This window comes from Durio zibethinus, chromosome 23 (assembly GCF_047325235.1).
Source record: "Durio zibethinus cultivar Kanyao isolate XHJ-2024 chromosome 23, ASM4732523v1, whole genome shotgun sequence".
Taxonomy (NCBI): domain Eukaryota; kingdom Viridiplantae; phylum Streptophyta; class Magnoliopsida; order Malvales; family Malvaceae; genus Durio; species Durio zibethinus.
Window position 1 is genome coordinate 1,585,977 of NC_143184.1, and position 16,332 is coordinate 1,602,308.

Sequence of the window (16,332 nt, forward strand, 5' to 3'; positions counted from 1 at the left end):
CATTTTATTGCAAAAGAAGATCCGGTGACCCTTCCCTGCTGCATATATCTATTTACATTTATATAGCCTTTTAAACTTTCACTTTTCTCAGACCAAGCAATTATTTTGTGCCCATTAATTTATCTTCTTCACCTCCATTTTTGTATAACACTAAAACCCCACACCTCTCCAAAGAACTCAGACAGATAATACTAAGTGTTTACTATATATCGTCAGGTCATTGTTCAAAAAAAGAAAAAGAAAAAAGAAAGAGATATGGGGAGAGGAAGAGTGGAGCTGAAGAGGATAGAAAACAAGATCAACAGACAGGTGACCTTCTCTAAGAGGAGAAATGGTTTGCTCAAGAAAGCTTATGAGCTTTCTGTACTTTGTGATGCTGAGGTTGCCCTTATCATCTTCTCTAGTCGTGGCAAGCTCTACGAGTTTGGCAGCTCAGGGTATATATAACAATATATTAACATATACTCAATTTTACAGTATGCTTCTTTCTGATTAATTTTTTATAGTTGATTTTGGCTATGTCATTTTTCTGTTTTGGTTTTTTATAAATTTTTCTGGATCATATACATGTCCTTTGATTATTGATTATGCATGTTGTTTCTTGTCATCCTGGTATTTTTATTTCTGTCATTCAAACTCCATCAAAATCTGTGTTTCCTTCTCTCTCTTTAGTTTTTATCTCTAACTTGTCTGTAAAAGAATTCTCTTTCACAAACTTCTGACATCTCTCTCTCTCTCTCTGAAATCTCTATTTTTTATGGTTCTTTGGGGTGACTTCTCATGATTTTCCTTAGCTTTTGGATTCATGTTTTGGGAAACTTGAGTTTTACCAGCTTCTTTTCTAATGACAGATAGACACGTTTCATACCGTTTGCAAAAGCAAAAAAAAAAATATCCTTATCTCCATTAACTGGGTCTTGCACTCAGGATCTTGGGTTTGTTAATGTTTTCACTGATCAGTGTTGGAACTCTTTTCTTTCAACTGAAAACTGATACCAAAAAAAAAAAAAAAAAAAAACCAATAGGGATTATGATGGCTTTGCTCAGAATCCAATCAAAAGACTAGGTTTTCGCCTTATGACCTCTGTGCAAGATCTAGGGTTTCCCTTTTCTTTTCCCTTACGCTCTCTTTCCTGTTCCTTTTCTTCTCCAGAGAAAAACATCAACTAGTGACTAGCCAGTGGGACAATTTTATTTTCATGTCTTGTAATCCTTTGATCTCCTGGTTTTATCATTGTTTCTTATTTTCCTGTCTTTTCAAACAGCAATAATATTAATGTTGTAGAGGTTGTTGGGGCTAATAAAACCAAGCACACCCCTTGTCCATGAACATTCTTTTTTCGGTTGATTCTTGGGGTTTTCTTGGGAATATTAGTTTGCGCTTTCTGTAGTCTTCTCCAGAGGCTCACATGTTAAGCTGAGAGGGTGCAAAGCTTTTCTTTTCTTCTTTCCTTTTTGCTCTCTGTGCATCAGTACAAGGCCTGAGTACGAATTATTGCTTTGTTAATTGTTGTAGAGTGCTTCCTTTCATCTCTCTCTTGTTCCCCAGAAACATTGCAGAATGCATTTTCTGATGATTTTGTATTTAAACTTCCACGGTTCTTCTATTTAGGCCACGCTGCAGATTCATGTAGATATATAGTAGAAGATAAAAACATTACTCCTCAAAAAGCATGGCCTAAGGGAGAAATAGTGACAAAAAATGATTTTTTGTTTTCCTTCGAGGGATTTTACAAGGTGTAATGTAAAATTTGCATCAAAACCTTAGAGTAGTTGCATTCACAAATTACTGTGTGTTAATAGTTTGATAGTCACTTGTATTTTGTTTTTGCAGTATGACCAAGACCCTTGAAAGATACCAACGTTGCTGCTTGACTCCTCAAGACCACAGCCTTGAACGTGAAACTCAGGTTTTGGTCAACAAATTTTCATTTACAAACTTCTGGCTTGGTTCCGCAGCATTACATGTTGGATAAATATTGTCGTCTTGATTGTTAGCCTTTCATGTATCATAAAAAGTGTGGCCGTAACTATGCCATCTTATTGATTTTTGGCATGTCAAATGTTCATCCATCTAATTTCTATTAGATATCTAATCCTATCTCACATTCCGAAGTGCTTCATCTGGACAACTACTATGCTATGGTGGATTTGCTGTTGAATCTTAATTCTCTAGGCACGCAGGAATAGGCAATATATAAGCTTGTAGTGATTCCAATATATGTGATAATCAGGTTATATATATTTTGGACAATTACCATCAAATTTTCAAGTTCTTTTACTCTTATCCTAGATCCTTATTTATCTTCTGGGAATCGGTATTAGTGAGCTTGACTTTCTTTTTTAAGTTGTCTTTGCTTATCAATACAGAATTGGTACCAAGAGGTAACCAAGTTAAAGACAAAATACCAAGCACTGCAACGCACTCAAAGGTTATGTGTCGTTTCTTAGTTCAAACCATGCAATTGTTAATTACTTAGTTGCATTCGAGGTGGTTTCGATATGTTTTATTGAGTAGATGAAAAGTAATTATCACCCATACTAACATTCATTTATAATTCATTATATGTTTAATTATATCAGGCATTTGCTTGGAGAAGATCTTGGACCATTGAATGTGAAAGAGCTGCAAAACCTTGAGAAGCAGCTTGAAGGAGCTCTTGCACTGGCTAGACAAAGGAAGGTACCTCCATCTCCACTTCTTTTGTTTAGAACTTTAGTCTGCAATAAACTTTTTTGATGTGTGATTCTCAAAGAAAGAAGCCCTACTAAGTTTGTTTGTTTCACAAGGTTTCTGACATTTGTGGAATAGTTGAAATTAAAAAATTTTAAGCTGTGTCCTATTTCTCTGAACCCATGTCTGAAAAAAATCAGATTCTCAATCTTCTAAATTTACCCCTTCTAAGAAATGGAAAACAAATGTATTGCATTTTTTTTTAACCTCTGAAAGGCTATAAATGTATGATATATGGTGTTTCTTTTTGTTCTTATAACTGCAGACACAGATTATGATAGAACAAATGGAAGACCTCCGCAAAAAGGTACTTAAGCGAGTGAGAAGAATTAATTTTCGTGCTGTTGAGACTTGGAATGCAGTTTCTTCAAATATGCTAGGCAATGTCCCTTTTCTTAAATTACGCATCAATTTCTTTGAATTATGATGAAGTTTCTTATAATTTACCAACCAGGTATCGTTAATTCAACCTTCTAAACACATGATATCAGCAAACTAAAGAAATTATTAATAATGTAATTTTACCAAGATATGATTCCCATGGTCATGAAAGTACCTATATCATGACCTTTCATCTGAGTTATCCTATTCCTTACAAACCTGGATCATGCTTAATTTCTTTAGTTTATCTCTGAAATTCTTTTTCTTTCTTGATGACTAGAGTATCCTCACCTACTCTTTTGGTTATTGCAATTGCCATCTCAAATATTTCTCCTTAATGCTGAGTTTACAGCCGAGTTTTGGTTTCAGAACTCATGCTTAACCGCTGTTTTTCATCTTTTGGTAGGAGCGTCATCTTGGAGACCTTAACAAACAGCTCAAAATCAAGGTTAACCTTGATTAGCAAACATCTGTTTTGCACTTTGAACTTTCATCTATTCTTCTCCATGGCAATGTTATTTCTACTGTCGTACCGGTCCTAATATTTCTCTGTTTTTTGCCTTTTCAGCTTGAAGCAGAAGGACAAAGCTTCAAAACAATCCAAGGCTTTTGGAGTTCTGCCATAGCAGCAGAAAATAGCAACTTTCCTCTGCATCCTTCTCAAACCCATCCTGTGGAATGTGACCATGAACCAGTTTTACAGATAGGGTACAATGAATATATTTGGATCTCTTGCACTTTTTTTTTCCAAGTATATGGATCCATAAGTTCATATTGATTATTGTCTGCTTCTGGAACACTATCAAGATACTTCAAAATTCCATAACAAATACAGTCAATTTAGCAAAGTTGAAGGTATGAATTTAGTGTTTAGACAGGAATCTTCACCCAAATTTATAGGAAATCAAGGTGGCATCCCTTCTTCGATGCTTTCATAGGTACCTTTAAGTGATTAAACTTGAATATATATGACAATAGTTGGTTGTTTATTGATACCAACTAATGGGACTAGATCTTATGATAAATTTGACCATGAGAAAGAAAACCATCACATTGCAAGTGATTCAATGTTAAAGCTCATCAGAAATGCTTTTTCATGTTACTCTTTGTTTAAGATGTTGGTTTGAAGTAAAATGAAATCTGGAAGAAGCAACCTTCTTAGTGACTTCTGTTTTATCAGGTACCACGACTATGTTCAGGCTGAAGGATCGTCAGTCCCCAAAAGCATGGCTAGTGAGACCAACTTCTTCCACGGATGGGTCATTTGAGCCCTCTCCAATTCAAAACATAACTATATATATATATATATATATATATATATATATATATTGTGATTTGGTCTCTTGTTTTTGTATTGGGATTTCTTATGTTGCCAAAAAATATATAGAGCATGATCTAGTGTACAACATAAAAATGCTTGGAATTTAAAGGAGCATTTCTCCTCTAATTGGGATATGTATAGCTTGTTACTGTTATATTTCGGGCACTAAACCATTTGAGCCTTCAAGATTGTTTTGTAGGCTAATTGTAGCCCTCCTCTCTCTCTCTCTCTCTATATATATATATATATGTACATTTTTATTTTTTTTTACTTAAAATATTCTTTATTTTATCTATTTGAGTCTTGATTTATTTGAGAGATTTGTTAATTAGCAATTTATATATATATATATATATATACAAACACGCATATATATGCACATTTTTACTTCTTTTACTTAAAATCTTTTTTGTTTTACCTATTTGAATCATGATTTATCTGAGAGATTTGTTAGGTAACAATTTTTACATGGTTTCATGTTAGCTTCTATTAATAATGTTAGTTTGAAAATGAAAAGTGTTGATGACAAACACAAACATTGTAGAAAAAAAAAAAATCCAATCTCAAATTCCTTTTCTCCAATAAAAGAAAAAAAATGTATATCTTATTTTCAAAAAAGATTTACATTCAATTGAAAATTCAATTAGAAAAATTTCACTAAATCAATATATATTTTATGATTGGACCCTTATCGGACTTGCAAATAAACTCTTAATTTTTGAATACTTGGCTTGATAGTAATAATAAAATGTTTATTCCAACTCCTAGAGTCTCCATTTAAAATGGATTTAAAGAAGGTAAAAAAAAAGATCTAATTTTACCTTGTAAGAAAAAGTAAAGGGGCTTAAGTAACAAACAGGCTTCACCATGTTTTGGAAGCCTGGATTTCAGGTCTGGTCTCAACAGTGGGCTGAACGGATAGTAGCCTAATATTGATATGTGGATTCGGACGTTGTTTGCTAACGTTTCATTACAGCCCAACACTTTTGAGCAATTGAGTTGAAGATTTTGTAGATATAACTTATAGGCTCACTCGTGGGCCGTGAAATGTGCTGACGTGGCAAGATCTGGGCCCCTATCACCTTACGGCCCCTCTACTCCACCAGCTAGTTATGATCCACGGACTCGATTTCTTAATAATTACTACAAGACTTTGACATAATTCAATTACCACAAATTATAATAAAAAAAATTTATTTTGAATACTTCAAAAGAACAAATCTGATTTTTTTTTTAATAAAAATTTAAGACATTAAATTGATTTTTAATCTTAAAGCATTTCAATCACAGGTCCAAAATAAGGATATATTCATAAAACGAGTCATGCTCTTGGCAATTTTTTCAACAAGCAGTTTTACAATTACCCTACATCTGCTGGTATGAATTTTATTTGAAACTAATGCAAACAAACTGGATGCTTACTATGTGAATTTTCTGCCTTGAATTCATATTTGCAAAGGGTGGAATGAGTTGTCATCAATCAGTTGTGTTGCAGGGTGCGTTTTGTTCTCCCTTCTGGTAGTCCAATGAACAGTTCAGTCTCCACGTTCAAGCATTGATTACTTTCATCATATGGCACAGTCTCTTTCTGCTCGTTTGATTCTTTCCATGGCTGTGTACCACTCTGAGATGAACAATTATAAAGACAGTTGTATCAAAAGATATTCAAAAGGAAGCTTGTAATCTATCCAAATCATTCTCATTTTCCTGTCTGACTCTTTAAGTGTTACTGATAGCAAATGCTTACCTTCTGACAAAGCCTTGCATTTACCGCAGCTAGGACTTTCTCCTGAATTTTGGCCAAAAAAAGTAAGACAGTTGTTAGCAATCAGCTAGTCACCGTATGCTGATTCTCTGTCCATTGCCAGAAGACTCGATAACTTTATTTAGATACACTAATTTTTCTGATTCATGTTTGAGGTCTCAACATGTTATTGAGATTGCTCAGCCTCAAGGCTTACCTTTTCTTTCAATTGCTCTATCTGTTCCTTGAAAACTTGTGTCTGAAAAGTAGACAAGAATTAACATGTTTAGTTTTCTTTGCACAAAATGTTCAGAAACCTCGACATTAATTGTTCCCATAGTCAACCTTTCTTGCTCTTACGCGGCTCACGCTCCTTTCCAACTGTTGTTGTATCTGTTGTAATTCTTCTACTGTGCAAGAACCCAAACACTCTCCTAGTAGTTTCCTGAGGCATTTCGGACTCAAGTTTCAAAATCTCAGTTCAGTATTTCAATGTAAAAGAAATGACTAGCAGCAAAATTTGGGGGAAAATGAGTCTTAAACTAGGCCTAATACCGTCTTGAAACTTGAAGAAGCTCTATTTTCTTCACCATGTTTGCTGATTCAGTCTTCAGATGCTGTCGTTTCAGTCAATGTGCACGAGAAAAACAAGAAACGAAACTCCTAATCAATATGATGCTATGCTGTGTTGTAACAGATAAATACAGGTCATAGCCAATCCAAACTGCATGTGCTATGGCTTACGTTGTTGCAATAGAGGGTACCAACCAGCTAATATTTACACATAAAGAGAACGAGAGATGCATACAATTTCATGCTAATTGGTGAAAAGATTTCGGTTTTCAAATTTAGTATTGGTATGTTGGTATGTTTCAAGCTATCAATATCAGTCCGCTTGAAAAATGTGGAGAAGGGAAATCTGTAAGGAAGATGTTACAACATTTGTTTCCTAACGGGTTGGGGTACGGAATACAAAATTTTCCCTCCTCATAATTAGAGAAAAACCACCATTAAGGCATCAAATATATCCGTGAAAATTTTATATGAAAAGAAAAAAGGATTCATCAAAGCTAGAGAAATCCTAACCTGCATGTTTTGTTCAGTTGGTGTGGTCCGATTATCCTTCGTATGCCTCATGTAACGTTCTATCGTCTCCTGCATGCTAAAGAATGAAATCCAATATCAATAAAATCAAATCATCTCTTCTTTCATAGTAAAAAGTACTACTCCAAGTATTGAAAGCTTACAAGTAGCTAGAAACCATACAATTAGTAAGCAAAGTTTCATTAGGAAAAACTAAAAATGTTTTGCTTCAAAATTTTCCTCAAATCAAATGTACTTTCTACTATGGAACCAAATTAAAGAAATAACATCCATGTGCTGTAGTAGAGGCCACAAAATTCTAGTAGAGTCACCCAAATATCTTCATGCCTTTTATTAAACAATCTTTAAGCATTTCTGCAAAATAATAAAAGAGAAAAAAATATTCCAAGGAAAGTATTTTAACTTTGCCCTAAATTTAAAAAAGAAAAAGAAAAGAAATTATCTAGCCATAAAGCATGTCATAAGCATTTTCAACAATAATCATATATAGTTGTATAAATGCATCGATCTTCAAGAAATTAGATGAATAAGTTGATTCTGATGTAAAATAACATTGACTGTCTTGTCTGAAGAATGATGGGAATTGGGATATTATGATATAACTACTATCCATCAAGTGTCTCATCCTACGTGAATTACATTAGGCTATAATTTTCTTTATCCATGTTACATCATATGATCATCTTAGATATTATCAAAATCAGTTCATTTAAAATAACAGGTTAGCAGGATTTATATCATAAGATCAAAATGGTATGATATTATCAAGATGTGGTGGTAATCAATCAGTACTATAGGAGACAAATTAACTTAACTTTAGATAGTTGGTATGATTAACACTTTTTCTTTCCAACTTCTTAGAACAACAGTGGGTTTGGATGGGGACAAGGATGTGACTCCAATATAATAGCACATGGATTCCCAAATCACTTCAAGGCACCCTTCTACTTCAGGAAATTACCCAAGTTACAAATCTATGGTGCCAACTTGCCTTGGGAAGAAACAATAGTAACACTCTTGAAAGTGAAAATAGTGCCGTTTACATTCAAAATGTCTCTATATAACCAAAGTTAATAACAGCACCTGATGAAAACGGATAATACCCCCTCACAAAATAGGTTACCAGAGATTGTACCTTTTTTTATGGATATGGCAAAAGAGAGAAAGAGTTATCTTTTTTTGAGAAGATAGATGTTGATTTCACTTTCATTTTGTTAGTAATAAGCCTTCATTTTAGTCACCATGCTATTATTTCTTGCATAAAATTAATACCCAAGTTCTTTATTTATTTATTTTTTTGTTTAATCTGATTCTCAACACCCCATATGAAGAATGAAGTAGAAGTAAAGCAACGAAAGACTATGAAGTTGTTTAGGTGAAGTTCATGAAGTTATTTATTAGAAACGATTAAATAAAATTAAAATAAAAAATTGAAACTAATAAATTGGAAGGTCTCATTATATAAATCAAGTATATAAAAATTGAAAAAAAATTACTAAATTTATATATATAAATATATTTTTGGATAAACATTTTTAGAAAAAATGTTGACAAAATTTTTATCTAAAAATAAGTATCAATCAAATTCAAATTATAAATAATATTTTTAATAATTTCTTTCCATATTATTCATCTTCACATTAAATTCGATCAATTTATCGATTTGAATTTTTTATTAAAGTTTTTATTAAATCATTTAAAAAAAAAAACTTCATAAATTCACTTAAAAAATTTCTATAAGTTTTATCCCGTAAGACAACCCCTATTGTATGAAACATTGAATGGCACTTTAACCAAGTCCAAGAAACATTCATCTTGTCACTTTCTTTCTTTGTGATCATTCATTAAAAATAGGGTAAATTTATAAATATACCTTATAGTTAAAGCCGAAAAGAAAGTACCTCTTGAGGTTAAAAATGTAATACTCAACTAACTTATGATTTGTTTTATTATTTTTTACCTAAAACTGTTAATTTTCTTTTTTTTTTATTTTTATTTTTTTCACCTGAATTCATTCTCTCTCTCTCTCTAAAACCAAACCAATTCTCTCACTAAATCTAAACCAATCTACAACAACCTTCAAACCACAAGAAAACTCTTCACATTCCCATTTTATTAAATTTTCAAACCTTAAACAAAAAAATTCACAACCCAAAAATTGGTGTTGATTCACCTTGCCTCTGGCGATCCACTCACTGTGCGGTATTTAACAATTTTCAAAAACTCCAAACAAATCCTCTTCTTCTCTCTTCCTCTTCTTCTTTTTTTAGAATTTCTTAAGTCTTTAACAAAAGTTTAGATCAAAGCACTAAATAAAAATTGCTATCACTTTCTAAACTTCGTCATCACCTTAAAACTCTAAAAAACAACACCAAACCAATAGAACTAAAAAACCCTAAAACTAGTAACAACCCGTTACCTCCATCGCTGTCTATTACCTTACTAAGACCACTGAGGACTTCTTTTTCTACTCCTTTACATCAGCAATGTTTCTTTCCTCTGTTTATAAGTATAAATCCCAAGAGATTGAACCTTCAATCTCATAATTTTATATATTTTGTTGTTGCAATTTTCTATATTCTTGTCTAGGTGATAATTTTTTATTTCTGTGATTGAATTTTGTATTATGGATTTTTCTCTAAGGCTGTTTGTTGGAATTTTGGTTTTGTTTTGAGTTGTTCTGTTGAGGCTTTGTTGTTCTGTTAAGGCTTTATTGGTGAATTCTTTACTACTTGTGTTGTGAAATTTGATTTTCTAGATTGATTCAGTTCTTGACAGTAAAATAGATATTTTATGGTGCTTTAAAGGTTTTTGTTTGTGGATTTAGAGAGAGAATTGATTTAATTTTAGACAGAGAAAATAAATTTTTAGAAAGATAATATAAATTCAGATAAAATTTTTTTAAAAAAAAATAACAAAATGTAACGGTTTTACATAAAAATACAATGAAACAAATCATAGGTACTTAAGTATCATATTTTAAATCTTAATAATACTTTCATTTCGAACATAATCACAGGATATATTTAAGAAGTTTACCTAATATTTTCACTAAAAAAATGAAAACATCTCCTCACTAAAATACAATGAGTTTTAACTGAGAGAGTTTTTGTCAGATTAAACAACCCTAGGTATATGGCGGAAAAAATATGAAATTTGAAAAAAAGAAAAGAAGTGGTTTGATCGCATACAAGAAAATTGTTATATTCATTTAGAATTAGACCTGTGCTAGTGCTAAAGTAAGTGGTATTATAAATGCAAAACTGATCATGTACCTAGAACTTGCAAATTCATATAGCTTGCCTCTCGGGGAGAAAATTATAAGAGCAACCTCAACGTCACAAAGAACTGATAGCTCAAAAGCCTTCTTTAGCAACCCATTTCGCCGCTTAGAGAAGGTCACTTGCCTGCTTGTGGCGTTCTCTATGCGCCTCATTTGAGTCTTTCCTCTCACCATCTCCGCACCTTCAAGCAAAAAAACTGAAGCTATCATCAATTCAAAGCAGCAAAAACACTAAGAAAACATAACACATAGCAAGAAAGTTCACTTCCCCACGAAAAGAAAAAGCAGTTCCCCAGAAGCTAAAGGAAGCAAATTAAGAGTGTAAATGAGCAATACTTCAACGTAAACAAGAAACCCAACCGAGTAAAACCCAGGGAGCCCTTTTTTTTTTTTTCTTTTTAACGATGTTAGAGGACAAAGAAGCCAAGAAAACTGAGAATTTGTAAGCCAAGATGAGTAAACTGAGGGATATGCTGTGGTTGGTTTGATTGCTTCAATGAAAACAAGACAAAACAAGACAAACTGTTCTTTTGTATAAACTGTAAACTGTTCTGATTACACCAAAAATCCAATAAACATTTAAAACACAGCTTTAAAAAAGTGAACGTGAAAAAGGAGATCATCAAACTTCGCCTTACTTACCAAAAAAACCCAGAAAGCTTAAAGAAGAAGGAAACCAAAAAAAGGAAGAAAACTAAGAAAATCTGATGGTTGTGAAGAACACCCAGAAGACCCAAGATTAGAAATTTTTATTGTGATAGATATATTTCGGTAGTCCTTTTTTTAGTAACCACTAAAGAAGAAAAAAAAAAAAAAACCAAAACCCACACACATCAGCCTTTCCTTATTCATCTTTCCTTTAGCTTTCTCTTGCTTCCTCAAACCGCACACCCATGTAAAGAAAAACCAAAATACTCCATATACAACATAGGTGAAAAAACGGAGAACATATTTGTATAAAATAAAATTAAAAGACTTTTGTTTGAAACCTCATCTTTTGCTTGTTTTGGTAAACTAATAATACAAAACCCAAAAAGCAGAACTCACATGAAAAAGGAAAAAGAAAATTACTAAAAAACAGAGAGAAAGAGAAACCAACTCGGTGGAAAAGTATAGAGAATCTTTTTTTTTTCTCCTTTATTTTGCGGTTGAAGTTAAAAAGAGCACAAGCAAACACTTCCAAGTCAAAATTGGTACAATGTTCGAAATACGTCAACATCTTCCGTACAATTCCGTACACATCAAACCAATCAGGTTTCGAAAACTCAGAAAGAGCTCATAACCACTTTTCTTGTCAAAAACCCACCCAAAAGAAACAGACAAAACAATAGAAGCTCAAGACACCCCTCCTCATACTTCATGTTACTTCATAAATAAATTTGAGCTAAGACCTCATTGAATTTTGGCGTCTGGTTTTGTGGGGCGAGCTAGTCAGAGATTATTGGCCTTGGGATTTAAGTACCAGGTTTTTTCTCCTTTGAAACTTCTTTTGTTTTTTCATTTTTAGGTAAGAATCGGTTCCAAGGAGGTATATTTCTCCATATATAGTTTCCCTCTTCCTTTAATTGAAAACTTTCTTCAAGTTTTTAATGGGTTTTCTTTCTTTTATATATTTTTTGCCGTTTGTGGGAATTGGCCTAGGATTGGGGGCATTTCGTCTCTATTTCACTTCAGAACTTGACAAACAAGGCTGAGGTCTGCTATTAGGGTACCACACACAAAGCGTGCCATGCGTCGGCTTCCTTTCATTTTTTTAATGCCATCAGCATCGGGGTTCAATGAAATTTTCTATTACAGCAACAATGCAATATTGTTCAATGACTAAAAAAGAAAAAGTTGTGGGTTCTGTAGAAGAGAACCTTAACGACCCTAATTTCTAAAAAACTTGTGAGTATCACAATTCTCAAAAGTCAAGTTTTAATTGTCGGTGATCCTCCAATAATATTGAAATGCTGACTCCTTTATAAATGGCGACATTGTTCATATTTGCCCTACTGTAATGTATTAACCAACATGATAAATAGGGTCCTGGGTGGTCCCTGTACGAAGAACAAAGTTAGACGTGACATTTAAGCCGGAAGCAAGATTGGGGGAACTGTGTGCTTAAAGAGACAAGGAAGAATGGGATATGAAAGTTGGGATTTTCTCTCTGGATTTTAAAACAGAATTTTCACCTCTCAACTTTTGTTTGTTTTGAAGAAATGAAATGATAATTTAGTGGGTGCAAATGCAATGAAGAGTTTACAGCATGATTCTTTTGCAGATTGCTCCCAAAGTGGGAAGATTGGGTGCAAATAAACATTAAAAATCTGGCTTCAAAATTGTAGTATTTGTGAAACAAAGTTCGCGAAAAAAAAGGCTTAAGAAAATAACGAAATTAACTAATTTTCAAAGATAATCAGATCGAGCAAACAATTGCAACTCCAAAGCATAAAAAGTCATGGAAAATTTTTATTATGGTAAGACTAGACATACACAAAATCTCAAAGACACATATGAAATCTAAAATTTTATTGTAAATAAATATGATAATTTTTTTAAAATTTTTTTCATATTTAAAATTATTAAAATTAAATCTTATCACTTAAATTAAAATTATTTGTGTCTTTTTTTAGTTCAAATCATGAAATTGTTAATTACTTAGTTGCATTCTAGGTGGTTTCGATATGTTTTATTAACTAGATGAAAAGTAATTATCACGCATACAAACATTCATTCATAATTCATTTTATGTTTAATTATATTAGGCATTTGCTTGGAGAAGATCTTGGACCTATGAAAGAGCTGCAAAACCTTGAGAAGCAGCTTGAAGGAGCTCTTGCACTGGCCAGACAAAGGAAGGTACCTTCATCTCCACGTCTTTTGTTTAGAACTTTAGTCTGCAATAAACTTTTTTGATGAGTGATTCTCAAAGAAAGAAGCCCTACTAAGTTTGTTTCACAAGGTTTCTTACATTGTGGAATAGTTGAAATTAAAAAATTTTAAGCTGTGTCCTATTTCTTTGAACCAATGTCTGAAAAAAATCAGATTCTCAATCTTCTAAATTTACCTCTTCTAAGAAATGGAAAACAAATGAATTGTTTTTTTTTTTAACCTCTGAAATGTTATAAATGTATGATATATGGTGCTTCTTTTTGTTCTTATAACTGCAGACACAGATTATGATAGAACAAATGGAAGACCTCCGCAAAAAGGTACTTAAGCGAGTGAGAAGACTTACTTTTCGTGTTGTTGAGACTTAGGATGCAGTTTCTTCAAATATGCTTGGCAATTTCCTTTTTCTTAAATTACATATCAATTTCTTTGAATTATGATGAAGTTTCTTAGAATTCACCAACCAGGTATCATTAATTCAACCTTCTAAACACATGATATCAGCGAACTAAAGAAATTATTAATGGTGAAATTTTACCAAGATATGATACCCATTGTCATGAATGTACCTATATTTATCCTGTTCCTTGCAAACCTGGATCATGCTTAATTTCTTTAGTTTATCTCTGAAATTCTTTTTCTTTCTTGATGTCTAGAGTATCCTCCCCTACTCTTTTGGTTATTGCAATTGCCACCTCAAATATTTCTCCTTAATGCTGAGTTTACAACAAAGTTTTGGTTTCAGAACTCATGTTTAACAGCTGTTTTTCATCTTTTGGTAGGAGCGTCATCTTGGAGACCTTAACAAACAGCTCAAAATCAAGGTTAACCTTGATTAGCAAACATCTGTTTTGCACTTTGAACTTTCATCTATTCTTCTCCATGGCAATGTTATTTCTACTGTTGTACCCGACCTAATATTTCTCTGTATTTTGCCTTTTCAATTTGAGGCAGAAGGACAGAACTTCAAAACAATCCAAGGCTTTTGGAGTTCTGCTGTAGCAGCAGAAAATAGCAACTTTCCTCTGCATCCTTCTCAAACCCATCCTGTGGAATGTGACCATGAGCCAGTTTTACAGATAGGGTACAATGAATATATTTGGATCTCTTGCACTTTTTTTCCCCCAAATATATGGATCCATAACTTCATATTGATTATTGTCTGCTTCTGGAACACCATCAAGATATTTCTAAATTCCACAACAAATACAGTCTATTTACCAAAGTTGAAGGTATAAATTTAGTGTTTAAACAGGAACCTTCACCCAAATTTATAGGTAATCAAGGTGGCATCCCTTCTTCAATGCTTTCATAGGTACCTTTAAGTGATTAAACTTGAATATATATGACAATAGTTGGTTGTTTCTTGATACCAGCTAATGGGACTAGATCTTATGATAAATTTGACCATGAGAAAGAAAACCATCACATTGCAAGCGATTCAATTTTAAAGCTCATCAGAAATGCTTTTTCATGTTACTCTTTGTTTAAGAAGTTGGTTTGAAGTAAAATGAAATCTGGAAGAAGAAAGCTTCTGAGTGACTTCTGTTTTATCAGGTACCATGACTACGTTCAGGCTGAAGGATCGTCAGTCCCCAAAAGCATGGCTGGTGAGACCAACTTTTTCCACGGATGGGTCATTTGAGCCCTCTCCAATTCAAAACATAACTATATATACATATATATATATATTGTGATTTTGTCTCTTGTTTTTGTATTGGGATTTCTTATGTTGCCAACAAATATATAGAGCATTATGAAGGGTACAACATCAAAATGCTTGGAATTTAAAGGAGCATTCCTCCTCCAATTGGGATATATATATATAGCTTGTTACTGTTGTATTTCAGACGCTAAACCATTTGAGCCTTCAAGATTGTTTTGTAGGCTAATTGTAGCTCTCCTCTCTCTCTCTTTCTCTCTCTCTCTATATATATGTAGGTTATTTAATTTGATTATGGAGCAGTAGCCTTAAACTTACTATATATATATATATATATATGATTTTTGGTCTTGTAAATTTCTCAGTGAATTTGTTACATAATTATATATATATTTACTTCTTTTCCTTAAAATCTTCTTTGTTTTACATATTTTAGTCTTGATTTATCTGAGAGATTTGTTAAGTAATAATTTTTACTTGGTTTCATGTTCTTCTTTTAGAGATAGCTTCTATTAATAATGTTAATTTGAAAATGAAAAGTGTTGATGACAAACACAAACATTGTAAAAAAAAAAAATCCAACCTCAAATTCCTTTTCTCCAACATAAGAAAAAAATTTTATATGTTATTTTCAAAGAAGATTTATGGTCATTTGAAAATTCAATTAGAAAAATTTCACCGAATCAATATATATTTTATGATTGGACCCTTAATCGGACTTGCAAATAAACACTTAATTTTTGAATATTTGGCTTAATAATAATAATAAAATGTTTATTCCAACTCCTATCCATTTAAAATGGATTTAAAGAAGGTAAAAAAAAAAAAAAATCTAATTTTACCTTTTCAGAAAAAGTAAAGGGGCTTAAGTAACAAACAGGCCCCACCATGTTTTGCAAGCCTGGATTTCAGGTCTGGTCTCAACAGTGGGCTGAACAGAGTAGCCGAATGTTGATATGTGGAGGCGTTGTTTGCTAACTTTTCATTACAGCCCAACACTTTTCAGCAATTGAGCTGAAGATTTTGTAGTTATAACTTATAGGCTTACTCGTGGGCCGTGAAATGTGATGACGTGGCAAGATCTGGGCCCCTATGACCTTACGGCCCCTCTACTTCACTACCTTGTTGTAACCCACGGACTCGGTTTCTTAATAATTACAAGACTTTGACATAATTCAATTACCACAAATTATAATAAAAAAAATTATTTTGAATACTTCAAATGAAC

The 16,332-nt window shown here is 32.7% G+C and overlaps 3 protein-coding genes across 6 annotated transcripts; 2 read left to right on the forward strand and 1 right to left on the reverse strand.

The window, feature by feature from the left end:
• Positions 1-4,731, forward strand: LOC111313011 (agamous-like MADS-box protein MADS3). Its single transcript, XM_089752689.1, has 8 exons — positions 1-437; positions 1,835-1,910; positions 2,371-2,432; positions 2,584-2,683; positions 3,000-3,041; positions 3,522-3,563; positions 3,684-3,823; positions 4,296-4,731. The coding sequence occupies exons 1-8, from the start codon at positions 256-258 to the stop codon at positions 4,381-4,383; spliced, it is 732 nt and encodes a 243-aa protein (XP_089608815.1). The 5' UTR covers positions 1-255; the 3' UTR covers positions 4,384-4,731.
• Positions 4,732-5,722: 991 nt separating this feature from the next.
• On the reverse strand, positions 5,723-11,607 carry LOC149512071 (MADS-box protein SOC1-like). 4 transcript variants are annotated; one of them, XM_089752692.1, is made up of 8 exons: positions 11,210-11,607; positions 10,560-10,749; positions 7,267-7,342; positions 6,736-6,797; positions 6,526-6,625; positions 6,398-6,439; positions 6,184-6,225; positions 5,723-6,060 (listed from the first exon to the last, which is right to left on the reverse strand). In XM_089752692.1, exons 2-8 carry the CDS (start codon positions 10,739-10,741, stop codon positions 5,917-5,919), a joined length of 648 nt encoding a protein of 215 aa, XP_089608818.1. In that variant the 5' UTR covers positions 10,742-10,749; positions 11,210-11,607; the 3' UTR covers positions 5,723-5,916. The 4 variants fall into 4 exon arrangements, with proteins under 4 accessions (XP_089608818.1, XP_089608819.1, XP_089608817.1 ...); XM_089752693.1 differs by having other exon boundaries at positions 11,400-11,592; XM_089752691.1 differs by having other exon boundaries at positions 10,560-10,764; positions 11,210-11,381.
• A 158-nt stretch (positions 11,608-11,765) lies between these two features.
• Positions 11,766-15,263, forward strand: LOC149512072 (agamous-like MADS-box protein MADS3). The gene is made up of 7 exons (XM_089752189.1): positions 11,766-11,778; positions 11,957-12,032; positions 13,315-13,408; positions 13,720-13,761; positions 14,224-14,265; positions 14,396-14,525; positions 14,999-15,263. Exons 1-6 carry the CDS (start codon positions 11,766-11,768, stop codon positions 14,441-14,443), a joined length of 315 nt encoding a protein of 104 aa, XP_089608315.1. The 3' UTR covers positions 14,444-14,525; positions 14,999-15,263.
• The last annotated feature ends 1,069 nt before the right edge of the window (positions 15,264-16,332 follow it).